Here is a 27,247-nt window from a genome sequence, read left to right on the forward strand (position 1 = left end):
ACTAGTGATTCTTCTTGGGATAATTACAACATTCTTGTATATTTCTTATCCTTAAATTACTGATATATACTCTCAACCTCAAAAGCAATTTAACATAGAGGTTTTTGTCTGGGAATTTAGAGATGAGTCCAGGCCACAGAGTAGGATCCTAATTCAACATGAACATGCCCAAAGTTTTGAGGTGACTGCAATGAAGATTTTAGTTTGTCCAGCAGCAAAATGTGTGATGTGAATGTCCCCCAAGTTTGGAGGTGTTCTCATCCAGGGTTTTGGGTTAGGCCCATCTTTAGTCTCTATGAACATTCTTCTTTGTTCCTGGATGTTTTCCCAAAAAAGGAACCTTGTCTAAAACCAGGTATTAGAAATCCTAGTTTGGTTTTATCTTTTCCAGTAATTTACCAATCTGAGTGTAGTATAGGGATGTTACTTTAATCTAAACCCTTGGCACTCAGTGGGGAAAAAAGAAATCACATGACCCAGTGGATTTGATTAGACTGTACACTTCTCTGCCAATGCTCAGAGAGTAGCAGTGCGCTAGGCGGCAGTTAAGGGGAAGATAGTGTCGGTATTTCATCCAAGCTCACTGGATCTGTTTACCATGGGAGAGTTCCAACAGCAGCTGCTCACTCTTTTGGGGGGTCTAATTTGTCTGTTTACTCTGGTGAAATGCATTAGATTTTTGAAGTATTTTTTCCCATATGTATGGAATGCTTTGCCTCAGTCTTTCTTTCGGTCAATGGGAGAATGGGCAGGTAATGGAATTTTCTTCACATTATTACTGCTATAATTGAGTGATGAATTTCTGTGTTATTAATCATGAGTGGTTCTCCCCCTAACCCGTTTAAGAACTAAACTTGTAACTTTTGCTGGGGTGTTTCCACTGATATTAATTTTTATGAACCAGAAATTTCAGTGTACTTGGGAATACAAGAAAATAATCAGAATGGTTATAAAACACCATATGTTCTTTTTTTTAAATACCTATATATGGAATTTAACTCCCTCTTCATCCTTCCCTATACTGCACACATCCCAGTTCTATCACCTTTTCTCTGCTGGAAGTGCTTTAGTTTTATAACATTGCCTATATCCTTAGTTTTCTGATATAGCATTTATGAAGCAACTAATTTACCATTAGCATGTCCCCATCCTCAGAAGCTTGTTTCCTATGTTTGTGGTAACTTGGTTCCAGTGTAATTTGCCTGAAGTGGCTACCTGTCAATAGTAATCTAATTAACATCCACATTTACAGTAGACTCAAAACTTGGCTGCTCCATTTGAAAGGTACCACATGTCCTCAAAGGAAGAATATTGGTATTTAAAAATAAAACATTTTCTTGATACTGAATGCTGAGAGATTTTTTTTCAGGATTGTTAAACTACTAGCATTAAGCAGGATTGAGGATTTATTGCTGTTTCTGAATTCCTGTATTGCGAGTGTCACAGTTGAGGTCACTTAATAGCAAGATGCCATCATCAGCATCAAATGCCAATTTTAGTGTAAAGACTTTCCCCTCCAGATTGCAGTCTCAAGATCCAGGTCTCATTTACTTTAATGGGAGTAGATCACATCTCACTGTACATGTTACATTTTGTTACTGATGGGTGGCATCCACCCCTGTTCAGAAGGCCAGCACAATGCCCAGGCACTACTGAAATAACCCATAAATCCTACATTGAAGAATTAAGTGGGACTTCAGTGGGGGCACAAGTCTAGCACTGACTCTCTCTGTGGGGAGTGGATTTCATTAAGTGGAAGTTCTCTGGTTGAAATCCTGACCCCATTTAAGTCAATGGGCTCAGGATTGAGGTTGGTTTATTTAAGCAGTTCATTGCATCACATGAAACAGGATATTCTAAGGCACTAGAATTAAAATTGGCAGATCTAGACCTGTCAAGTCTGCTGCTTTGCCCAAAAGACTACTGCTTTTTAATTTTTCAATTATTGGTCTAACCAATCCCTGCTTGTTTTGTTGAAGGGCTACTGGCTCCATATGAAAAAAGGGAGTGATGTATGTATTAACAACTAATCTTGGCATTAAAAACTCTCTCTCATAATTCAGACTACCCAAATCCATATTTTCCAGAGACTCTCATGAAACAAAATCCTTTAATGCTCATATTGCCCATTTCATTCCATTTATTATGAAGACTTCTTGGGGCTATCTGGGAATTGTTCAGTTTGTTCCCTATGGTCAGATTGTTTATATGGCACCCAAAGCATTCTACTTGCTGGGTGCCCACCCCAACGATATTTTAAACCAAATGAAGAGATGATGGGATGTGTGAAAACAAAATTGAAGAGAATGGGTAGGAGAGTGGAGGGAGAAGGGTTACACGTACGTGGTGGCGAATTTGCTTTGGTTGTGGTCTGTGTATGTTCTGCTTGGAGATTGCAGCATCTTTAAACGTTATCTAAAAAATTAAGATATTCTATTTTAAGGTTTGGTGGGGTAGAAGTGGACTAGATGGGACTGGAGTGGTGGGGAAGAATTTGCCAGAGCAAAGGAGCATGGAGGAGAGACTGAAGGGAAGAGGGAGGCAAAAAGAGAGGGACAGGGAGACGGGGATGAGGAACAGGTGGATGGATGGAAAGGGTCCTGGTGCTCAGAGGTGAGGTCCACGAGCAGGGTGAATGTGATAGTGCAAGAGGGGTGGTCCATGACAACACTAGGTCCTCACTGGGCTGTGGGGAATAGTGGGGACTGGCAGGCCTGGATTCACTCCCTGCATCCTCTGCACTAGCTGGAGACTGGGGAAACTACACCTGCTACTGTGATTTACAAGCCACCTAGGCAGGGTATTGTCTACATTGCAATGAATAACCCATGGCTGGCCCAGGTTAGCTAACTCAGGCTGAGGTTGCGGGGCTATAAAATTGTGCTGCAGTCATTCAGGCTCAAGCTAGAGCCTGGGCTCTGAGACCCTGCAAGGCGGGAGGTGCCAGCGTCCAAACTGCTGCAGTGCAATTTTATAGCCCACAGCCTGAGTCTGAGTCAGCTGACCCAGGCTAGCTGCAGGGTGTTTTATTGCAGTGTAAACATACCTGTAGGCTGGTCTGAGCCATGTAGAGTGGGGAAGAGGCAAAGGACCTGGCATGCTACCCAGCTCTGGCTATGTGGGAGAAGTGGAGACTGGCAGGACCAGATTCATTCATTGCAAATTTTGGTTTTGCTACTAGTTGGTGCGAGGAGGAAACGCGGTGGCATTTTTATAGGTCACCTGAAGACTCCTCCGGGTTGGTGGTATTCATGACAGGTACTTAAACATGGGGTAAGGCTGGAATTTTCAAGAGATCCACCTCCCATGACTTTCAATCAGGTTGTGCTCCTAACTGCCCCTTTGTGCCACTGAAAAAATCTCTTCCTGAGAGATTAGAACAGAAAAGAATTGCAGAAAAGAATTGAGTCCATTGGTTTGCTTTGGTATCCTGTTTCCGATACTTCAGAAAAAATGCAAAGCCAGCATAATGGACAGTTATGCCACAACATGCCTACACAAGAAATTTCTTCCTAACCAAAGGCATTTGGTAGTTGGCTTGTCTCTGACTCAGTTTCTCCATCTATAATGGGGATAATACTGATCTAACTACCTAATAGGGTTGATATAAGGATTAATTAGTCAATGTTATTAAAATACCTTGAAATTGAAAAGAGCTAAATAAGGTGATCATTATACTTAGTTGAAAAAGTCACAATGCCAATAAATGAAATATCTAGAATGAAACACCATTGGTACAAATTATTGTTCTGCTTGCACTTTAAGGGGAAGTATAAGCCATACTTTCTGTACAATGCATTTAATCACTGATTAGTGGAAGCAGGTTCTGTGGGGAAAAAAACTAAAAAGATACTAAAGTTTTCACTTTTAGTCCAGCCCTTTGAGCACTGGATACTAGTGTTTAGGAAATTCTGAAGCATGAAGATTGAATAATGAAAGGACGAACAAAAGATTATAAATTTATTTTTTTCCCCTAGTGGTCACAGGAGCAGGAGATGGAATTGGAAAAGCATATTCCCTGGAGGTAAGATAAGCACCTATAAAATCAAAGTGGAAATATTGGTGAATGGTAAATTTCTTCCCTTCCAACATTCTTTGCAACTTAGTAAACTGATTCTACAGTTAAGAATATTATACACGCTTAAGGACCTAATCTTTCTTTTGTGTATGTGCATAACTCATGTTATCACTTAGTGATATGACATTCACTTTCAGAATTAGAAGAATCACATTAAATAGCCCCAGCTGCTTCCATAGTGACAAGAAAATCACTGGGAAGTATTGAGTGATCCTAAAGATTTCATGCATTCTGTAATAATTATATAGTATACACTTTAAGAGACAATATAATCTAATAGACTAAGTTTGGGACTGGAAAATCTATTGACCTGGGTTCCATTCTCAATTAACCTGCGGTTTTGTTTTGAGGAAGTCACTAATGCCAAATATTTCAAACTTGGGTGTCTAACCTTAAACACAAATTTGAAAGTGTTGGCCTTAATCTTTTTGCCTCAATTTCCCCAGTTTTAATACTGGGATGATAATAGCTACCTCACAGGGGTGAGTATTTAATAGCATTGCCAATTTTATTGCAAAGTTCCATGCTCGGTTACTTAATACCCCTGCTCTTGGAAACAAATATTTATGACAGAATCTCAATTTTAATTGAATTTTTTTTCTAGCCCTCATGGTTGCAGAGAAAAGCTTGAAAATGTTATCTGATGGCACAAAAAACCAGAAGGCATAGAAAAAACATTTAAAAAAACATTTTAAAGCATATCTTATGACATTAGGGGTCTGACGTATGGTTTTGAACATTTGGGGTTGTCAGTATTGTATTTTGTTTGAACATATAAAGCATAAACAAAAGTGCCTAGTATTTATAATTTAACATTATTATTATTATTATTATTCTTTATTATTATTATTTTATTATAATTATTGTGTCCAAAACAGCCTCCCAGATCACATCCTTCCAATGCAGAAGAGTGGGTCAGTTGCATTCCTCCTTCCCTTGTCTTCGGTCCAGTTCTCAGTGAATGGGCAGATGTGGGGAGGGGATCAGCTGGGGAAAAATGTGCAGAATAGGGGGAATTAGCATGCATGCCCAATTGCATCTTCAAAAATACATTTATGAGTGCAATACCTACAAGTGGAACTTGAGGAACAGTGCATATAAGTGAATGTTTGGATGACATTTAACCATGTGTTATTACAAATGCTGTGTTGCCCACACAAATGTGGGATTTGCATGCATAGAGAGGTGCACCTGCAAATGTTCTGGGTCAGACTCAGTGCACACTGGTTGCTTTGTGCTATTTGAGCAATGCAAAGCAACTGTAAACTCGGCTTAATGGGACAATTAAAACACATTTATGGCTGCTTTGTGTTACTGTGGAGGAGTAGAACAGATTGAGTGCGCTTTTGGAAACCAGTTACTGTGGAGCATTTGTTAATTATTTTGGCTTTTGTAGTACGAGTAAGAGTCAGATTCTGCCATCTTTATTTACGCTGAATAGGACCTTACTCCACAAGTAGCCTTATTGATTTAAAGGGTGCTCAGCTAATCTACATGGCAGATGCCAGGCACAGGCCTCTGTGAGCTCACTGCTCAGCATCTTCATTTGGCAGGCACAGGATTTTGTGGGGCTACTGGTTAAATATCTCTGACCCTTTGAAGTTTCTGGCGTGGCTCCTCTGCCTTGCTGTACTGATATTGAAGTATAAGCCCCTCTGAGGTTACTGACTCTGTGCCTCATGTTCTCTGGGCTGATGTGAAGGCACAGGTCTCACTGATGTCTCCTCCTCAGCACCTCTAGTTTGCCGGGTTGAAGCCAAAAGGCCTTTATACGAGTATTGGCTCAACACTTCTGCACTTATGGGTTTATAACAGAGGACAGATCTCTGCAGGTGGGATGACGAGGGATGGCCCCTGTGAGGGTTCCTGGCTCAGCATATCTAGTTTTCTGGGTTGATGTAAAGGCATAATGTTACTGGCATGACAGTTATAGCTTGCTAATGTCACAGGGCTTGTGGAAGCAATTGACTCAGTACTTACAGTTTTCTGGATTTGTATTAAAGTTCAGGCCTTTGTGAGACCACTGGATGAGCCCTCTAGCATATTGGGCTGATGTGAAAATCCAGGCTCCCGTGAGGTCTCTAGATCAGCATTTCCAGCTTCTTGGGCTGATGTTAAGGAACAGGCCTCTGTGACAATACTGGCTCAGTTCCTCAAGCTGGCTAGTCTGATATCAAGGCAGAGACCGCTCTGAGGTTACTAGGCTCTAGCTTGCTGGCTGATTTCATGAACAGATTTCTGTGAGGTCCTCTGGTTCTGGACCTTTAGCGCCTGGGGCTGATGTCAAGGCATAGGGCTCAGTGCTTCAGACTTGCTAAACTGATCTCAAGGCACAGGTCTCTGTAAATATTACTGGCTCAGCAGCCACAGCTTGCTGGGATTATGTCAAGTCTTAGGCCACTGCATTTTTAGCATGTCAATGCATTGGCCTTTGGCAGTTTACAGGCTTGACACTTCTATCTTCCTGGAATGATGTCAAGGGACAGACTTCTGTGAGTATTACTGGCTGAGCACTTCTACTTTGCTCAGCTAATATGAAGACCCATATTTATGTAAGGCTTGTGGCTCAGCATTTCTAAACACCCTGAACTTGCTGAGCTGAAGTGAAAGCACAGGTCTCTGGATGTCACTGGCTCAGCTGAACTGGGCAATTTTTGACAACAACTTTCCTTGTTTATTAATAGCTTCATATCTTTAAACATTTAAGGTTGATTTGCTTAAATCAGGGTTTTATTAGATCATTTCTGAGAGCAAGGAATTCCATATAATATAAGCTTTGGTGTTTGGGAAACCCTTTGTGTGATTTGTTAAAACTTAGCATGTTATTTACAATCTGGAGAAAATTAATTATGGCTTGAATTGCCTTATTCCAGTTGATTCATTATTTTACTGTGTTGCAGGAGTTTCCCATTAAATCCTTCTGCTGACACAAATATTTTAGGTTTGTTGTAGCAGTAGCACCAGAGGAAACATTTTTAAGCAGTTTTGCAGAATCCATTTCTCCTTTTGGTGAGCTTCATTTTTGCAATCCTTCTCTCCTATCCTACTTCCTTTGGGCCACATAATTGTTGAGAGATTTGAGTCAGACAGGTCTCACGGGTTTGAACTGCGAGAAATTAAAAGAAAAAAAAATGAGTGGGGATGCCAGTCCTGCCAAAAATCCCACTGTATAGATCGTAGAGAAAAAAATATATCTAATAGCTTTTACAAATCTCTAGAAATCTAGAACAACTTTTCCATAAATCATAATCCTGCAATTTTAAGTTCTTATGATCTGGTCTGAGGATCGCCAGTTTGTGTGTGCAGCTGCAGTAATAGCATGTACAAATGAGGCCCAAAATCTGTGCAGTTTTGCATGTGGCTCTAGCTATTTGAAAACTTGGCTTATTCTGTAAGCTGCAAAAATGCACTATAAGGCATAGTGTTTTTTTTACTCGTTTGATGTGTGTGAAAGCCTTTCGTTGCACACTACAATGCCTGCCTAAGCCTTCTATTAAGCTGTTTCAACATACTTAGACATTTGTCACTGCTGGAAGTAGTAATGATGATCTTGCCTTTTAGGAATCCCAGAAGTTCATGAGCATTTAAATCCTTTACCACTGGGAGTCAGGATTTCCTAATACAAACAGGTTTATGTTGCATAATGCTGGGAGCTTGGGCTTGCTCTCATCTGCAGTGGGGAATTCTATTTTCTACCTGCATCACAGGCCTTGTCTGTATTAGGAAAATGCATTGTCTTAGAAAGTATTTTAACAAAGATGTTTTTACTAATAGACTTGGCCTTTAAACATGAATGATTAAAAATGAATTTTCTCAATACAGACAAGGTCATAGTATACAAGCCCAAGTAGAGTGGTATTTTCCAACTGTCTTTTGCATTAAAAATTGGCCATCATCACGTCGCATTTCCAGCCTGCTATAGAGAAGCTAAAATGACGCCCACTCTTCCATAATGATCACTGTTTATTAGGGTTTATTAGCTGGCCATAAACATTTTTTCTTGGCTGAAATTTGGCATGCAAGGTCTTAGCAATGAAAATCATTATCATTTACTTTTTTCAACAAACTGCAATAAAAATCAGTGAAATACATTTATTAAAACAGAAGCTCAGAAAAATAGCTCAATTTTTGATGATGATATTTATATTACCAGCATGGATCTGAATGCTTAAAAAACCCATCTAAATGGTCCCCAAATTACAACTTGGAATGAGTGACCATGGAAACAGCGACCATGTCTCCGTTGCCTTCCGAATGGATTGGAAACAGCTTGAGTCAAGCTTAATATGGACAAAGGGAAATTTGCCAGTACGCAGACAATTAGAGTTCTCTTCCTGAGTACTTCAAATGCAGCCCTTAAAGTGAGCTTTCAAAACGCCACAGTGTCTAAGTGTTTGCCTGTCTCTTTGTAGCACCGGACAATTATGTAAGAGTCTCCAGAAGCTCAGAACTGTGAGAATGGGCTTTGTGCTGAAAATGCAAATGGTTGTTTCCAATACATTTAGTGGACAATCTCCCCCTCATACTCTCGATGTAGCGAATTTTTAAACAAAGGTCCTTATTTCTTAACATTCTTTTCATTGTTTCAGGGAGGCTCAATGGGACAAACTGTTTCCTTCAAATAGATTTAGGGGGAAAAGCATTGCAGGGAGTCAGTTACAGAAATGAATGCCTTTTCAGTGTGTGGGCTTCATCAGCTAGTTCCTTACTCTCTAAGTAAACCTGGTACTTTCAGATGAAGTTGGCCTTATCTTTGTGCACATTCATTTAACTCTGCCTCTCCCTGCTTCTGTGGGCAGCTTTCTAGCTTCAGCTGAACTCTTTTCTGATCATGCACCCAAGCTCTAGTGCAACTTCAGCTTGTTAAAAACATACAGTCTACAAGCTGGGACATATTCTACTTTCAATCTGTGCACAAAGCTCTAATTGGGAGTTGAAATATTTATGTTCATGGGATGTGTGTGTGTGTGTATATATATATATATATATATATATACACACACACACACACACACACACACACACACACACACACACACACAGAAGTTAAATACAAACATAAAATACTCTTGCTGGAAGGTTGCAACCTAACACTACTTTATTTCTTAGACTTCAGAATTATAACACACAAGATCCCAAAAACAGAGAGAGAGAAAGCAGGCTGCTCCTTAAAACAGAGAGATACAACTCACCCCACTTTACTCTAGGCTGGCTGCCTGCAAACTGATTGCTGCTAGACCAAGAATTACCACAAGAAGCCATAAGAATAAGGGGAGAATATGACTATTTGTTTTGTATTATGTTCACATTACCTCATCAACTATAAACAGACTTATGTTAAAAAGTGTTTGCATCTACAAACCTAAATTCTTGCCTACATTTTAATGGATGTGCTGTGGTGTGCACAAAAACTCTTGCTTGTTCATTTACTTCACTTTATTTAAAAAAAATCTCTCATTCACGTTTTGGGGACATGGGAGATATATATAAATTCTAACCAAAGTCCAAAATATATAATCCTTTTAAAACTCATCCCACTATTAGGACCCTCCCACTATTCAATATAACCCATTTAGCCCCTTTTCTCAGGGGGGGAAAAAAGCTTGGAAAAAGACGAAATATTATAGAGTGACCTGGAGGTCAACAAATTCAGGTTCTGGTGAATTAATGGGGAAGTCAGTTCTACTGCAGAAGGCCCCTGATTGGAAATATCAGGTGGAATTGCTCTCCATCTGTCAGTTAATTAGAGTCTTTCAGAAAGGGCTCAAGGGACATTGTTTTGGCAAACCTTTTGTCTGGCTATAGATTGACGCTCAGAGTGTTTTGTTATGATGGGTCAGGATCATATAGGGAGGGGGATGTTTGTGCAGCTCCTATAAGCAGTTTAACTAATGTGTTGCTTGGTTTTAATTTTTGTCGTGTCTCCAGATAGCACGGTGATGGGTGCCTGAAAGTAAATGAAATATTAAATAAAATGCAGAGTCTTGAAAGCTAAAAAAGTCACTTAATGTTCTCATCACCAAAATGTCATCGGTTTTAATAATTTTAAACACCTCTTTTGTAGCTGGCAAAACATGGATTAAATATTGTTATGATAAGCAGAACACTTGAAAAACTGCAGAAAGTCGCCACTGAAATTGGTAAGTGTTTAAATCTGAAGATAACTGTGACAGGCAGTGTGGTGTGGTAGGGCACTGGATTCATGAGACCCGGGATTCTGTTCCCAAAGTGTTTACAAAACATTAACTCTCATACTACTCTGTGAAGTAGATGAGTATCATTACCCCCAACTGACAGATAGGAATACTTTGCGAAGGCACAGAGATTAATTTTTAAACGGTCACATAAATGTGTGGTAGGGCTGGTTATTGAACCCGCACCTCCTTATTCTCAGCCATGTACTTTAACCCATAGAGAACACCTCCTCCTCCTCCAGTTGAAAAAGATGACTCTTTTGACACATTCAGCCCCATGAGTTACAGTTGTGCCATAGAAATTCCCAGAATTGGAATTCTACATGGGCAGAAATCCAGCATTAAGAAAACATTTATCTCAACTGTTGGAATGTAGAGTAAAATTTCCACCTATTCAGACAGGAAGGCCTTTAAAAAAAATCAAGATAAGATTTGAGAAAAAAAGAGATAAGTAGAGCCGTTATAGCGATTAGGCTACTAATGTAATACATTTTGTGTAGTGTATGTAAAACATTGATCAAACCATAAAACTAAGGCTATATTTACACTACAAACCATTGGGCGGCAGTGTGTAATGTATGTATAGCTAAATGTCACATAGGGTTGCCAACTTTCTAACTGCAGAAAACCGAACACCCTTGCCCTGCCTGCCCCTTCCCGGAGGCTCCACTCCCCATTCACTCCATCTCCCCTCCCTCCGTCATTTGCTCTCCCCCACCCTTGCTCACTTGCTCATTTTCACTGGGCTGGGGCAGAGGGTTGGGATGCGGGAGGGGGTGAGGGCTCGGGATGAGGTGTTTGAGGTGCAGGAGGGGGCTCCAGGCTGGGACAGGGGTTTGGGGATGGGATGGGGTGTGGGCTCCGGGGGTGGGGGGGTTGGGTGTGGGAGGGGGTTCTCAGCTGGGGCAGGGGTGTGGGAGGGGGTTTGGGGCATGGGCTCCAGGCAGCGTTTACCTTAGGCAGCTCCCAGGTGCTTGGGGAAGGGGCATGCAGAGCCCCCATGGCTGTTCCTGAGCAAGAGGGACATGCCAGTCACTTCCTGGGAGCTGCGCGGAGCCCGGCAGGGAGCTAGCCAGCCCTGCAGTGGCCAACAGGACTTTTAGTGGCCCAGTCAGCAGTACTGACTGGAGATGCTAGGGTCCCTTTTCAACCGGGTGTCCACACTATGGTGTGCAGCTATATCTGTGTGTGGAAGGCTCTGGAAGAGATGAGGCAGCAGAGAAAGGCTTCATGAGCTCCATGCCGCCAGAGGCTTTCACAGTAGTGAGGAAAGGTGCTGTTGCCGGAGTCTTTCCCTGTAAATTTAGGGCTAGATTCTGCAATTGGCTCAGGGTCCTTTGTGCTAGTCAAGTGTGGAGGCTCAGATGGCATAAACCTGATGGAGCTGGCTCCTGCACCTGCTATTTTCACCCCACAGCATACAAGGTGGGGGGTGGGGGGCAGGGAGGGAACAGGCTGGAGCTCTGCTCCACTCCATAACACCGATTCTCTAAGTCATGCCAGGGCTGGCACAGACTGGACCGCAGAATCATGGGGCCATAATTGGCTTCCTGACAGCCTCCCTGCTGTCCTGCCCCAAGCAGAACTCAGATGTACAGAAGAAGCAAGCTCTTGCCAAATCTGAAGATATGCTGATAACTGAAGTGGAATTAGAAGCTTGCAATTTCTGTGGAGATTAGGGTCTCCCTCTCCCCCCACCAAAAGGCCAAGCTCTGGTGACACTAGCTGGCGACATAAAAGAAGCACATAGGAAAGTTAGATACAAAGTCCAATTCCGTACAGCTATAGAATCAGTTTCCATTTCAATGAAGGGAGCTCCTAGACTTTCTGGAGTCTATGTGCACCTGAAATGGTCTCTGCATTTCCATTGCTGACAAATGTGTGTGTTCAGATCACTGTTCAAGAAAGGGAGGAGGCGAAAGCCTTTCAACTGGTCCTAGATTCACTTAGCAAATCTTTCAACAAACCTGGTCGGAGGTTCAAGATGATCATGAAACCTGAAAGCAGGTGGAGTAGTAACTATTTCTCATGTGGGCCCCCTTGTTAGCAGAGTTATAATTTGAGCTCTCCAACAGAGAATTTCAGCTTTCATTTTTGAAGTCAGTCAGTCATCTTCTCTTCTATGTGAAGGCAGCATTGAAACTGTAAACGGGATATAAACCAAACAACTCAGAGACAGGATTCTGCAGCTGGATTCCACTTCTGCAGCAGGAGGGGTAGGTGTGGGGGAGGGGTAGAGATTATAGATGCTCCCATTTCCCTTTTATGTAAAATGAGTCAAAGTTGAGGTGTATCCCAAAGAGTTGCCTCAATAATTCTTCCTAAAATCCTTAGACTGGCCCATCTTACAATGGTATGATTATGAATAACACAAATAGGCTATATTTCAGAGGGAGGCAGCAAAATATTGTTTCCCAACCTGTCCCCAAAATGCAAAGTCCAATTCTGCTTGTTAAAATGTTCATCTTACAAAGAAGCAAACTTTTAAAATAATTGTATAAAATAGAGTCTACATCAAAGATCTGTCAGCATGTTCATTTTCAATAAATTGCAACACTTCTCCTATAAACATTACAATAATTGGGGGAAATGTTAGAAGTTTTGTATTATTTATATTATTTCTAATAAGGGGGCTAAATTTTGTCTTGATATTTGGGCAGAGCGCCCACAGATTTCAGGGCAGAAATTGACCCTACATTTTCCTTAAAAAATGTGTTACGGAAAGTGCCTTTTGCTTATATTTTGATTACTCTTAAAAAGCAAGGGAGTTGAAACAGCTGCATGTAGTACAGAGTGCAATACAAAAGGGTGAACCAAGTTCTTTGGCTCATTCCTCTTGATTACAATTCTCTCTCTCTATTTATATATAAAGACACTTTGTGTTGTTAATTACAGAACAGGCCACAGGTAGAAATGTGAAGATCATACAAGCTGACTTTACAAAAGATTACATATATGAGAATATTGAAGAATGTCTTCAAGGCTTAGAAATTGGCATTTTGGGTAAGTTAATTAGACCCATTAATTGAAGAGTATTTTTACAATACATTATATAAATACAAATTCATTTAAATAATTGCAGTTTATTATGCAACTATAAATTGGCATCACTTGTTTTAGAACATGGTGTATATGACACTAACTAACATGCAGATGTTATTAAAACCAAGTGTGCACTTGCTTAATACACTGTTTTTAGTTGTTTATTATACAGGTTGTAGAGGTGAATCAATGCACTCTATGGTTCCCTATTTCTCTAATAGGGTACAGTAATTTCTTTTACCATCTAAGCCAATCTACCACCATCCATTTTATTTGGTGACTGTCCCTGTTTAGTCTCAATTAATTCATTTTCAGTATTTGTTTTACAGCTGTGTGGAATTCTTGCATTGAACCTGAAAACCACTATAAATGAACTTTTGGTTAAAGCTAACTGGAGTGATATGCAGGGTCGGCTCCAGGGTTTTTGCCGCCCCAAGCGGTGGGGGAAAAAAAAAAATGCCGCGATCGGCAGCAATTCGGTGGCAGGTCCTCCCCTCCAAGAGGGACCAAGGGACCCGCCACTGAATTGCTGCCGAAGAGCCCGACGTGCCGCCCCTTCCCCTTGGCCGCCCCAAGCACCTGCTTGCTGAGCTGGTGCCTGAAGCCGGCCCTGGTGATATGAATAGGAACAAAGTATTTTTAAGTATCCTTTAATTAATCAAAAAAAAATCCAGTAGTAGCCTGGTTTGGTTCTACTGAGGTCAATATTGATGGCTTTGATTTCAGTGGGAACAAGATGGGTCACTAACAGCATTTCTCTTCACATACAGCTTAAAAGCTTCTTAAGAAGAAACCTTTTGTTTAACCAGTTAAACTATGCACTTCATCCAAATATAGTTCTTATTGTTCTGTTTCCTTCCTGATTAGTTAACAATGTTGGAATGCTTCATAATCCTCTTCCATGCCGTTTCCTTAATGGAGTAGACACAGACGAGGTAGGATTATGTTGTAGTACTGTTGTTTTTTCTTGCAATGTAACAATTAGGGCCGGAGGTTCCATTTACTAAGGGACAGATCCTGCATCCATTGAGCAGGGCTGGCCTTACAATGAGGCAAACTGAGGCGGCTGCCTCAGGTACCAGACTGGGGGAAGATGGGGCACTAGGACCCAGAGTGTAGAAAATTGTGTCTGCTGCTGGTGCATATGTATCTCTCTGCTCTAGATGCACAGAGATGGTGGAGTGCTGTGCTGGAGGAGGAAGGACACGAGACATAACAGGGAGGCAGGAGAAAAGGTGAGAGGGAATAACAGAAAGCAGCAGGAGCTGCAGGGAGAGAGAGGAGGAGGAGGAGCCTCTTATGTACCTCTCTAGCACCCCCAGGAGCCTGGACTGATTAACACCAGCTTCTCAGGGAGCTTCCTGTTTCCTGCTGCTTCCCTGAATCCACTTGAGGAGAACAGGCAGTCAACTGAAGTAGTAGAAGCCAGTTAGGCCCTTAAGATGCTGATATCTTCCCTCACTCAGGCCCTGCTACCAGCCTGCTTATTTGTCCCCTTAAATTGAGTGTTGAGAGCCACTATAGCTGGCACAGAACAGCAGTCATGAGTGAAAGAAGAAAACGCCCCTCTGGGGCAGCATTCAGAAAAAAGAAAGAAAGCAAAGGAAGCTTTTCTACCTAAGCAGGATGGAGCTCTCCTGAGACACATAGACACAAATGTTCATGGTGAGCCTTCCGGCCCCAGTGAGGATGTGAATAGTGAGGAGATGCCTGATCTTCCAGTTAGTCAGAGTGCAGGTGACCTGGCAGCTACTGCAGCATACATATCTCCATCTCAAATGGATGTAACCATGCACATTCCTGAAGAAAAGTGTAGATCAGAGAAGAGTGTGGTGGAGGTGCAAGAAACAGCTGCTGCTGAGTTTAGTTCCTTAAGTCTAGATGATCCAGGACTGTGGACCCACTTGAGCAGTAGCCTGAGGGACTTCCTTGTACTGCATGGGCCACAGCAGGCGAAAAACCTCATGTCCCCCAAAGACAATGAAAATGGAAGTTTCCATCCAACACATTACTGGCATGAAATCCGCAGTGGTGACAAAGTGGAGAGGCCATGGCTTATGTACTCAAAAACCCAAAATGCTGCATACTGTTTTTGTTGCAAACTCTTCCAGTCTAATGTCCCAGCCACATTGGGTTCTACAGGAACAACGGACTGGAAAAATCTGTCTAGAAATCTGGCATGCCATGAGAAGGCAGCAAATCATCAGAGAGCATTCCGTAGGTGGAAAGAGCTTGAGATGAGACTAAGGTTAAAGGCCACCATAGATGATCAGCATCAAAAGAAGATTGCATCAGAGTCTCTTTACTGGCAAAATGTTCTGAAAAGGCTCATTGCCATTGTGAGAATGCTTGCTCCCCAAAACCTAGCACTGCGGGGCACTTCAGATCAGTTGTATGTGCCGAACAATGGAAACTTCCTTAAAATTGTGAAGCTGATGGCTGATGCTGTACTCCAGGAGCATCTAAGAAGAGTCACCAACCAAGAAATGTACACACACCACTACCTTGGAAAAACAATTCAAAATGAGACCATACAGTTCCTGGCAACAAAAGTCAAACAGAAGATTGTGGCAGATCTGAAGTCAGCAAGATATTACTCTGTTATTCTGGACTGCACACCTGACATCAGCCATACAGAAAAATGACTTTAATGGTGCGTTTTGTAACAACAACAGAACCTAGTGAAATCGTCCCTGCAATGGTGATTGTCAGAGAGCATTTTCTAGAATTTATTGACATTGATGATACTACAGGAGCTGGTATGATAAATGTACTTTTTTAAAAGCTGGAAGATACAGAATTGCGATAGCTGACATGAGAGGTCAGGGCTACAATACTGGTGCCAACATGAGAGGAAAGAACAGAGGAGTGCAGACACGGATCCGAGAGTTAAACCCTCGAGCTTTTTTTGTCCCATGCAGTCAGGGGCGGCTCTACGTTTTTGGCCGCCCCAAGCAGTCATGCGCGGGAGGCGCCCCGGAGCCGCGGGAGCAGCGGACCTCCCGCGGGCATGACTGCAGAGGGACCGCTGGTCCCACGTGGCTCGGCTGGACCTCCCGCGGCTGCGGACGGTTCGCGGGTCCGGCGGCTCCGCTTGAGCTGCCGCAGTCATGCCTGCGGGAGGTCCAGCCGAGCCGCGGGACGAGCGCCCCCTCCGCAGTCATGCCTGCGGCAGGTCCAGTCGTCCCGGGGCTCCGGTGGACCTCCCGCAGGCATGACTGCGGCAGGTCCGCCGGCCCAGCCTGCCGCCCCCCCCAGCCGCAGGGGACGCCCCCTAGATTTTGCCGCCCTAGGCACCAGCTTGTTTTGCTGGTGCCTAGAGCCGCCCCTGCATGCAGTTCTCAATCATTGAACTTGGTGGTCAGTGATGCAGCATCAGTTTCTAGTGAGGCTGCTGAGTTTTTTAATGTAATCCAAAGCATCTATGTATTTTTCTCTGCATCAACTCATCAATGGCAAATTTTGAAGCAACATCAGGGAACATCCTCTCTGACACTGAAACCGCTGAGTGCTACATGATGGGAAAGTGGAGTGGAGACGATAAAGCCTATCAAACACCAAATTGGGAAGATAGATGATGCCATAGTTGCCATTATGGAGGGTAATGCTATGACAGGAACTGTTCATGGGAGAACAGTGGCAGCGGGAAATGGGATCACCAGAAACGTACATAACTTCAAATTTCTGTGTGGCTTAGTGTTGTGGCATGACATACTGTTTGAAATAAATGTTATAAGCAAGAGACTCCAAGGTGGTGATTTTGATATATCTGGAGCAATGGAACAACTGGACAAAGCAAAGTCATACCTACAGTCTTACCGGTCACATAAGGGATTTCAAAATGTTCTGAAGAATGCACATAAGTTGGCAGAGGAACTTCACACTGAAGCTATTTTCCCACCCATTCAAGAATACAAGAGTCACTGAAGAAGACATTTTGATTACGAGGCTCGAGATAATCCCATAAGAGACCCCCAAACAACAATTCAAAGTTGAATTCTTTAACCAGGTGCTAGATTGTGCAATACTGTCAGTTGAAGAACGTTTAATGCAGCTCAAGGAACACAGCAGTATATTTGGGACGTTGTATGATATTCCAAAACTCCTCACTATACCTGAAGAAGACCTACACCAGCAACGCAGAGCACTAGAGACAGTGTTATCACATGATGACATGCACAATATTGATGCGAGTGATTTAGGTGATGAACTGTAAGCCCTTTCCAGTACATTTCAGCAGGATCAACTTCAAAGGTTGTTCTGGAACAAATAATATGACCACCCGCTGTCCAAATGCTTTTGTTGCTCTGTGCATACTTCTAACATTTCTGGTAACAGTTGCCAGTGGAGAACGCAGCTTCTCCAAGCTGAAGTTAGTACAAACACATCTACGCTCCACAATGACACAGGAGAGGCTGGTCAGCCTTGAAACCATCTCAATAGAGCATGAGCTGGCCCAGACTGTGGACCTTCAGGAAACAGTTCAAATTTCTTTGCAACCAAGAAGTCATGGAAAGCACCACTTTGATTATTCAAACAGATAAAAATGCCAGTGTTTACTATGAAGACAAGAAAAGTTACATTTTTGTTCAGGCATTTGAAAATTAAGTGTTACTTAAAATTTTTGAGCAAGATGTTTTAAGTTGTTAGTTCTCCTTTATTGGGGTAGGTAGCAGAGCAGTACCATGAGAGGAGTAGAACAGGAAGAAGGCAGAATTGAGACCTTTCAAAGTTTTGGCCCAGGCAAAGGGGCATGGGGGCGTCATTTGAGCTCCCTGCCTCAGGTGCCAAAATGTTGTGGGCCAGCCCTGCCATTGAGATTGGTGAAAGTTGCACTGTTGAATTCAGTGGGAGGAGAATTGGGCCCTAAATAAACATACTTACAAATGAACATACAATGACAAATTGGGTAATTGTGCAGGAAAATAGTTATTTGCATATACAGTCTTGGTAAATATGCATGCATTTTTGCAGCCTCCTTTTGAATTCTTTTTACCCTGGATGTTCTGTTAGAAGTCTTTGCAAACTGAACCCTCATGTTATAAATGCCAGCTAAGTGACTTCTCAAAATGTGTCTATATTTGAATTGTTTTCTTGTTTCCAAAAGAACCTCATCAGCTGCAACATTATCTCTGTTACCAAGGTATGTACCACACACATTCAGTGTATAAAGAAACAAATGTATTTATACCAGAGAAAGATATTGTTTCAAACAGTGACAATGAGTTTTCTTATGTCCTTGCATTTTGGCTGGCTTCTTAGCTGCTCATCCTGAGCCATATCGGGAGCATTATTTTAGGAGTCTAATTAACATGCTAGGTTCTGCTACGTGTGAAACATTTTGCTTAGAGCTGGTCAGAAAGTTCTCAACAAAATATTTTTGGTTGTCTAAATAGGCTGTTTTGGCAAAGCCAAAACATTTTGCAAAAATGTAACAATTTTGACAAAACCTTTGACAGGAAAGCTTCTTGTCCATACTGGCCTGAGAGAGAGAGAGAGATTGAAAACCTGACCTTTTTGCTTAAAAAATGGATGGGATGCAATTCCACCTTGTGAAAACATTCATTGCAGATTGACCAAACCTTCCGAAGACAGATTTCAAAACCTCATAAGTCGTTTCAAAACAAAACTGTTCTCTGGCCAGCTCTAATTTTGATTAGCTCCTTCCCTTTCAAGCACAGTCAGTATTTCACCACCTCCCCTGCTCTGATTAAGGTTTGTTGCTCTGCTGTTTGGGGCAACATGTTAACCTGAGCTACAACTAAATGCTTCATAGTTCATCTCAACCTTAGCTAATATCTTTATAAACATGACACGAGAGGCCTTTATTGACAGACTCTCCTCTTTAATTGTTAAGAGTTTCCTCCCCATATCTAACATACCTACTTCCCCCAGTTTGACCTGTTTGATCACACCACATACTTTCTCAAAGGCTCTGCTCTGAGAATTGCTTTGACTGCTTACCAAAGAATCTCTCTTCTTGAAAGGTGTCTGGATTTTAAAGTAGAGCACACAGCCCAAAACAATTCTTGGGGGTGGGGCTTGAAGTATAAATCCTTTCATTTTGTTCAACTAAAACAAACTCTTTATTTCTGCCATTTCTTTCTATAAAACTTCCACAAAATCTGCACATTCCTCTCTACCCCTCCACCACAATAATTTCCTTTCCAGGCCTGGATGATGCCTTCCCCTGATTACTGCAACCTCCACCTCTCTGACCTCTCCCAAAGCCACTTGCCCCCTTCAGTCTATTCCAAATGCTGGTACAAGAATTAACCATGTCTCAGATGAGATCCATCCTCTCTTCAAATGTTTCTCTTGGTTTCTCATTTTTGTCCTGATCATGACCTCCTGCAAGCTTTAAACATTCTGGGGTGAAATCCTGGCTCCAGTGAAGTTAATGGGATTTTTGCCATCGTATTTGATAGGGGCAGGATGTCCCCTGTGGCATCTGCTTTCATTGATACTGTAGTCTCTCTCTTCTGCCCTCCTTGTTCCAGTGAAACTTCATGGCAATTTTCCATATTGATGTCTTCCAGCCACTCATCTCTTAACCTTTTCCCACTTTGCACACTATGACTGGCACCTTCTCCCTTCACCCACTCGGACACGAGATGCCTCCATCCTTTCTTCCATAAATTCCAATTTGAAAATGAGGCTTAACCACCTGCATGCACATTCTCACCCCCTTCACGTTACTGACCTGGAACTAAGCACCGGGTTATCTGCACTAGTTTACATTGCTACACTTTCCTTTCTTTGTAAGTTGTCTATCAAGGCTCTTCTCCTTAAAAGCTAAGCACATATGTAAGGGTATGTCTACACTACCTGCTGGATTGGCAGGTAGCGATCGATCTATTGGGGATCGATTTATCACGTGTAGTGTAGACGCGATAAATCAATCTCCAATTGCTCTCCCGTCGACTGATGAACTCCAGCTCAGCAAGAGGCGGAAGCAAAGTCGACGGGGGAGCCGCCGCAATCGACCCCGCACCGTGAGGACACGAGGTAAGTCAAACAGATATGTTGACTTCAGCTATGCTATTCTCATAGCTGAAGTTGCGTATCTTAGGTCGATTCCCCCCACCCCCCAGTGTAGACCACGCCTAAGTCTTTGAACACGTGAGGAGTCCCAATGAGTTCAAAGGGACTCAAATCCATGCTTAATGTTAAGCATGTGCATAAGTGCTTCACTAAATAGGGATGGACTTGAGCACATACCTAAGTGCTTTGCTAAAATAGGGTTAGAGTGAGAGAGATGGCTGACCGAATAATTAAGATCCAACCCCAACCTTTGAAATTCAAAATGAACCTAAAGCTTTTACGCTGAGGCTTGAAAAAGTTGATAAGACAAGGAAAAACATTGTGTTTTTGCACTTTCTGATCCTAGTTGGGACCAGAAGTGGAAATGCTGAAATACCAAGAAACAGACTGAGATATTTGATCCAATATTGCAGGCTCATGAAATTCAGATAGTTTGGAGAAGATTTGCATAAGCCGGAGAACGTTGCATATCAAACTGACCCTTGCAAACTTTGGACAACAGTTCAACGCAATGTGTTCTAATCTGTGCCAGTAAAATTTCTTGTCTTTCCCCAAAATTTCAAAGTATATTTTTAACCTACCTGCTCTGGCTCAGACCCCCTGTGCTTTCAGAACTTAATGTGTTAGCACATTTTCTCTGTTTAAAAAACCCAAAACCATACAAAACAATAACAAAAAGAGACACAAAGCACAGGGAGAAGTAATGTAACTCATAGCCCTTTTATTTCTTGTAGATGACACGAATAATTTTGAAACAAATGGAGCCAAGGTAAAACTCCCATTTTTCCCCTTAAGCTTTCTGTGCGTTCTAATTCTAGCAAATATTTGCTAGCTCCAATTAGTTCTGCAATAACTACTCAAGTTCCTGGTGGGTCGATGCCCAGTATAATTTCTCTCCTGCTGCTGTGTGAACAAATGATAGAAACTGTAACAAAAAGGTAAAATATAGGGCAGATCAGAAGATGTAATATACTGGGTTAAGTTTACAAAAAAGATATGCTTGTATAGCATATGTAAACCTGCCCGTTATGAAACTAATTAGACATGCAAATACCTTTGCACCCATTTGTATTTTCTAAAGGTAGCTGTAGAGTTTGGAATAATAGTATTTAAGTGTTAAAGATAAGTTACAATAACTTGATTTACTAAGAGCAATTAATTCAGCTCCATGAGTAAAAAGTTCCTTTTCTTATCTGTTTCAAGGGAACATATTTAAGACATAATTTTGATAACTAAATTTTCATCTGTAAGAATTTAAAAAGGGTGAGGAGAAAATGTTTATTTTAGGATACAGTAAAGTTTTGTTTCAGGAACAATAAAGACAAACTTTTACCTTTTACTAATTTTCCCTTTGGTTATTATGAAAATAGCTGAGAGATGCTTTTTACTGCATATAGGGAAAATTAAGGCACAAATGAAGGAAGTGGGAAGAGGAATGGTTTGGTTAAGGAGAGTTATAAGCATAAATTGTTTTCTCTGAATTTTTCAAATATCTGACAAAATATTCATGTTCAGATGTACAACACCATGAGCAAAATTCCCCATGGTTTCAGTTGCACTATTCACTTAAGTTACACTTATAAAATTTTCTGTCTGTGTATTTGCTGGTACCTAATTAAGCTCTAAAGACTCTCTTTGAGAATGTAGCCTATTCTGTTTGTATAATAGAAGAGTTCTGCCTTCTAGAGAAAAAGGCTGCAGTTTTAATCTTATGCAGGACCCAGATCCTACTGTAATATAGCAAAAGGCAAAGTTAATGTAACAATTTAATTTGAATTTCAGACAAAAAGGACTTATTCTGAACCTTTCTTCTGGTTTGGGCACCTTCCCTTGTCCATTATATACTATATATTCGGCTTCTAAAGTAAGTCTTTCTTATTGCTTTGTAAATCAGTGTTGCTGAAATGTTCACCCAAAACACACCAGCTGCGACTCTGACTTATAATGTTGATATTTTCAGATACAATTAAATAACACCACCACAATATTCCTAGAATCCCTCCAAACTAAGGCAGAGAATAGGGCAAGGGTGAACTTCTGTAGGGGCAGGCTAACTGGTTTACTCAAGACTGAAGATGCACAAAACATGACAGATTCTGCTTGCAGAGTGGAGGGTAAAATTTTGTGTAGTGGAAGGATGGAGATGGGAGACACGTGGGGAGCGGGCGGAGTCAGCCCCCTGGCTGCCCTCACTCCGCCACCCCACAATCAGCAGGCTGGGGTTGCCTGGCCTGTTTTTCATTTGGAGGCTTCACTTTGAGTTAAAACTCCCAACATTTTAACTTCATACTGATAGGATTCACTTTGATGATTTCCATTCAGAACCATAAAACGCTGAAGCCTCAGCTCTTGTTTGGTTGACATTCCACCTAAGGTGTCTCAAAACCCAGACAAATCTAGCCCAAGTTTCAGCTACATTGAAACCTGAGTTTTCAGGTGGGGTTTTTTTATTATAATAATAGGAGATATACCAATCTCCTAGAACTGGAAGGGACCTTGAAAGGTCGTCGAGTCCAGCCCCCTGCCTTCACTAGCAGGACCAATTTTGCCCCAGATCCCTAAGTGGCCCCCTCAAGGACTGAGCTCACAACCCTGGGTTTAGCAGGCCAATGCTCAAACCACTGAGCTATCCCTCCTCCCTAAGTTTCTCATGGCTCTACTCAAAAGTGAAATCAAATTCAAATCAAATATTTTTAGATTGAAAAAACTTGGTCCCAGCATTATCTAAAAATTTCTCATGACCCACTGGCATGTCTCTTTTTAGCTACTTATTATGGAAACAGGGGCCATATATCTGAGAACCTCACACTCATATATTTATACTTACAAGACACTTGTAAGATAGCATTTCTCTATTATCCCCATTTTAGATATGAGAAACTGAGGCACAGAGAGGCTGTGATGTGCCCAGTGTCACATGGATGTCTGTGGTGAAGCAGGGACTCGGACCCAGATCTAGTCCTAAGCTAGTATCCTAAAAACCAAACCATCCTTCTTCTTTTCTTGCACTTTGCATAGTCATTGATCTGTGCAAAGTGGGTGTAAAATGTTACCATTGATGTAAATGAGTGGACAATTCTGACCTGATAGTATTTTACACCCAGTTTTTGCTCAGTTTATACAGGAGTAACATACTATGCAAGGCGCAAGGCAGATAATCAGGCCCCAAATTTCCAGACTAGAGATGGTCCCAACAGGAACAATATTCAACTATGGGTACATTGGGTTCTGGATCCACCTGTGGATCTGAATTTTGCAATGTGGGTCCATGAACATCAGAAACTTCCACTCTTCCCCCTTGCATAGGGTTGCCAACTTTCTAATGGCACAAAACCAAACATCCCTGCCCTGCTCCTTCTCTGAGGTCCCACCCCTGCTCACTCCATCCCCCCTCCCTCCATCGCTTGCTCTCCCCCACCTTCACTCACTTTCACTGGACTGGGATATGGGGTTGGGATGGGGTGTTGGGTTCCGGAGGGGGTGTGGGCTCTTGGAGGGAGTTTGGGCATGAGAGGGGGCTCACGGCTGGGATGGAGCTGGGGATGAGGGGTTTGGGGTGCAGGAAGGGGTTCCAAACTGGGGCAGGGGGGTTGGGATGTGGGAAGGTTTTTTTCAAAGTGTGGACTCTGGCCAGGCAGTGCTTATCTCAGGCGGCTTCTGGAGATGGCCGGCATATCTGGCTCCTAGGCAGAAGGGCCTGGGGGCTCTGCACGCTGCCCGTGCCTGCAGGCATCCCTCCTGCAGCTCCCACTGGCTGCAGTTCCTGGCCAAAGGAAGCTGCAGAGCCGGTGCTTGGGGCAGGAGCAGCATGCGAAGCCACCGTGGCCGCCCCTGTGCCTGGGAACCAGACATGCTGGCTGCTTCTGGGAGCCGTGCAGAGCCAGGTCAGGCAGCCTGCCTTAGCCCCGCTGTGCTGCCGACCAGACTTTTAGTGGTCAGGCATTCCAGTAAAAAAACAGATGCCTGGCAGCCCTACCCTTGTATCAGGAAATGCAACTGCAGGTTACCCACCCCGCCTGCCACCTTCCTTTCTTTATAGATCCTGCCCAGCTCCTCCCCCCAGCTAGACTGATCTGCAAGTAGGCCCTAGCACACCCTAGGTTTCCTCCAGGTGTAGCCTATAGGTTATTGGCCTAATTTCTCCCTGCAGGCCTGGTGTGGGGTGGATGTCTCGGCACATGTGTCAAAAGAAGAATGTGTTATATTCCAGCAGTGGTACAACTGCACCTGTGCTAGCAGCTAGTGAAAACACAGCTCAGGCTTTTTTACCACTGTGTCCTCAAAACTGCATTTTCATAACCTGGGATACTTTTGAGTCCCTTGTACACTAGTGCTTGTTTCATGTCTGACTTGTGCTGGAATGTGGGTACAACTTTATCTGTGTGCAAGAGACCTGTGAGATCAGACTCAGACCCACCTTTTCTAAATCTGGTACAGCAGGTGGATACACTAAGTAACTTATTACTAGGTTTTGCACACATAGTTGGGCCTTAGCCTGGGTAATATTTGGGTCATTTTGGTAAGGGGTATATGTGCATGCATATATGCACACAAGTAATTTCAATTCCTTATGACTAAGTTTATTCAATTTTGTAATTCTAGGCTTTTGTATGCACATTTTCCAAAGCACTTCAAGCAGAATATAAGGCAAAGGGAATTACCATACAGGTGATATAGTATCTTTGTTATTTGCCTTCATTTTCATGAATATTTGAAGTCCAGTCACAGAGCCCAATCCCATGAAGTGCTGGACACCCGTGTGGAAGCGTTAAGTGGCCCAGTGTCCCTGCTAAAATATCCTCCTCACTGGTGTGAAACAAAAGCTTCCTCTCCTCATTTCAGCCCAGAGGTGGCTGCCCTTTCACTGGTGCTCCATGTACCCTCTATAATGTGTTAAGGACCCTTCTCAATGAAAGACACTAATTATTGTCAATAATGATCTTTTATTTCAGGTGGTGGCTCCTTATGCTGTTTCTACTCCAATGACAATGTACCAAAAACCCAATCTCATAACAAAGACTGCGGAGGAGTTTGTTAGAGAATCACTGATTTATGTTACTGTTGGAGAGGAGACATTTGGTTGTTTAGCCCATGAGATCTTGGTAACTAAATTTAATAATTATTACAGGGCTCCCTGGGACTGATTCAAAGCCCTTGAAGTCAACTGGAGTCTTCCCTTTGATTTCATGGGGTTTTGGATCAGGCCCCAGATGAAAAATTCTGCACAGGCTTACTGCTGATCGTGAATTGTTGATGCTTATATATGTCACCAATTAACCATAGTGGGAGTTAGGTACAAGCTAGAGTAGGTACTTACATATGGCAGCTGTTAATGCAGGGAATTTAGTAAATCACTGAGATGAGTAGATTCGATCAGTTGGAAACTGAACCCTCCCTGCCCCCTCCCCCCCGAAATATTGACTGTAGCAGTATCACAAACGTTTTCAATGCTAATTATTATAACCTACATGAACACTGATTTGATTTCTTTCTAGCTGCTTGTAATGATTTGTTTTTACTCCCCTCCCCCTTTTTTGTTTGTTTTGCTTTTGTTTCACGTTTGGAAGGCGTGCATCCTGCAGCTCATTCCGTTGTGGGTATTCCATAGTGACAGATTTCAAGAGGTGTTCCTGAACACATTTCCGACTTACCTGAAGAGGAACTGGAAGAGCCCCTAACAAAATCAACTTTTTAGACCGTGTGAAATTGTGAATCCTAGCTTCATACACTATAATTCTGGGGGCTAAATTCAGCTCTGGCCCAGCATGCTTACTGAAGAAGTTTGCTAAGGGCCTGATCCAAAGGCCATTGAAGTCAATGTTTTTCCAATGACTTCAATGGGCTTTGGATCAGTTACAGAGGGATGGGATGCTACAGCTGCTTTTGCTTCTTTAAACTGAGCTTGTAGATGGTGGGTAGCTACAGGTGTTTGATGTTTACAAATAAGACCATTTGCATTATTTCCAAACATAGGTTTGTTTGCTTTGATGCTTTTAGGAAGACTCGCATGATCTGTGAAGGGGCTTTGGATTTTTGTGGGAGGACACACAGATTTTGCTGGAGGAGGAGGAGATCGTGGGAAGAAGTTTTAGAGGATGGAGGGAATCTGTGCATAGGGGCTTTGGAAGTTTGCAGGAACAGTGTGTATTAGTGGAAAGGGCTTTGGAGTCCTCCAAAGCATTTTATATGAATCCCTGTCACAGACAGGATACTGGACTAGGTGGACCTCCAGTATGGTGACTTCTAATTCTGTGTTTGCAGGAAGATGAAAGCTTAAGGTGAAGACTTTGAATCTAGATTGTGTAATGTTTTCCAAATAACTTTCAGAACTTCTCTTTATTTTGTGTAGAATTAGGAAGTGAGCATTTTTTACACTTTGCAATGTTGTTTTGTTTGTGCATTCCAAAAAGCTATTCAATAAAGAAACATTCAGATAACAGAAGTCTTATTTAAACCAGCAGGAGTGAATATATATTTGCATTTGTTGGCCAAATGTGATCTGAGGATGTCCCTGTAGTGTAAGCAAGATAGAGGTAAAGCTGTGCTCCCACTTAATTCAATCACTAAATAGATCCTAATGACTCCTGCAGTTCCTTTAAGATGCCATGTGACAAAGAACTATATAGTGACATATGCCAGACACTGCCACCCCACTGACATAGTACAGCATAGCAGCTCCTTTACATAAAACATGATGTTAAAATCTCATTGTAAGTCTGACTTACATCAGAAGGATGAGACAGGGAAGATCCTAACTCTCTGCATATGTCAGCACAGAAACCAGTTATGCACTGTTCTGAATCTTCATTCAAAGGCACAGCAGGGAACACTACAAAGCATACAACATGTTATGGTGTTTGTGTCCACGCGCATGTACATACGTGTTTAG

General features: G+C 42.3%; 1 protein-coding gene across 4 annotated transcripts; it reads left to right on the top strand.

The window, feature by feature from the left end:
* The first annotated feature begins 502 nt into the window (after positions 1–502).
* Positions 503–26,790, top strand: HSD17B3 (hydroxysteroid 17-beta dehydrogenase 3). 4 transcript variants are annotated; one of them, XM_045022511.1, is made up of 12 exons: positions 505–752; positions 3,978–4,024; positions 10,143–10,218; positions 13,168–13,275; positions 14,182–14,249; positions 14,478–14,549; positions 18,422–18,457; positions 21,093–21,127; positions 22,141–22,222; positions 24,961–25,026; positions 25,311–25,460; positions 25,926–26,790. In XM_045022511.1, the coding sequence occupies exons 1-12, from the start codon at positions 599–601 to the stop codon at positions 26,034–26,036; spliced, it is 1,005 nt and encodes a 334-aa protein (XP_044878446.1). In that variant the 5' UTR covers positions 505–598; the 3' UTR covers positions 26,037–26,790. The 4 variants fall into 4 exon arrangements, with proteins under 4 accessions (XP_044878448.1, XP_044878446.1, XP_044878449.1 ...); XM_045022512.1 differs by lacking the exon at positions 505–752 and adding an exon at positions 3,073–3,258; XM_045022513.1 differs by lacking the exon at positions 24,961–25,026 and having other exon boundaries at positions 503–752.
* Positions 26,791–27,247: the final 457 nt, after the last annotated feature.

The sequence above is a fragment of the Mauremys mutica genome, chromosome 6 (genome assembly GCF_020497125.1).
Source record: "Mauremys mutica isolate MM-2020 ecotype Southern chromosome 6, ASM2049712v1, whole genome shotgun sequence".
NCBI classification, from domain to species: Eukaryota; Metazoa; Chordata; order Testudines; family Geoemydidae; genus Mauremys; species Mauremys mutica.

Excerpts from the sequence above, each read along its gene's own strand:
- HSD17B3 (XM_045022511.1), top strand. The coding sequence starts at position 599 with ATGGGAGAGTTCCAACAGCAGCTGCTCACTCTTTTGGGGGGTCTAATT. Across the intron at positions 4,025-10,142 it reads GAAAAGCATATTCCCTGGAG|CTGGCAAAACATGGATTAAA; the intron begins GTAAGATAAGCA and ends CCTCTTTTGTAG. Across the intron at positions 10,219-13,167 it reads GAAAGTCGCCACTGAAATTG|AACAGGCCACAGGTAGAAAT; the intron begins GTAAGTGTTTAA and ends TGTTAATTACAG.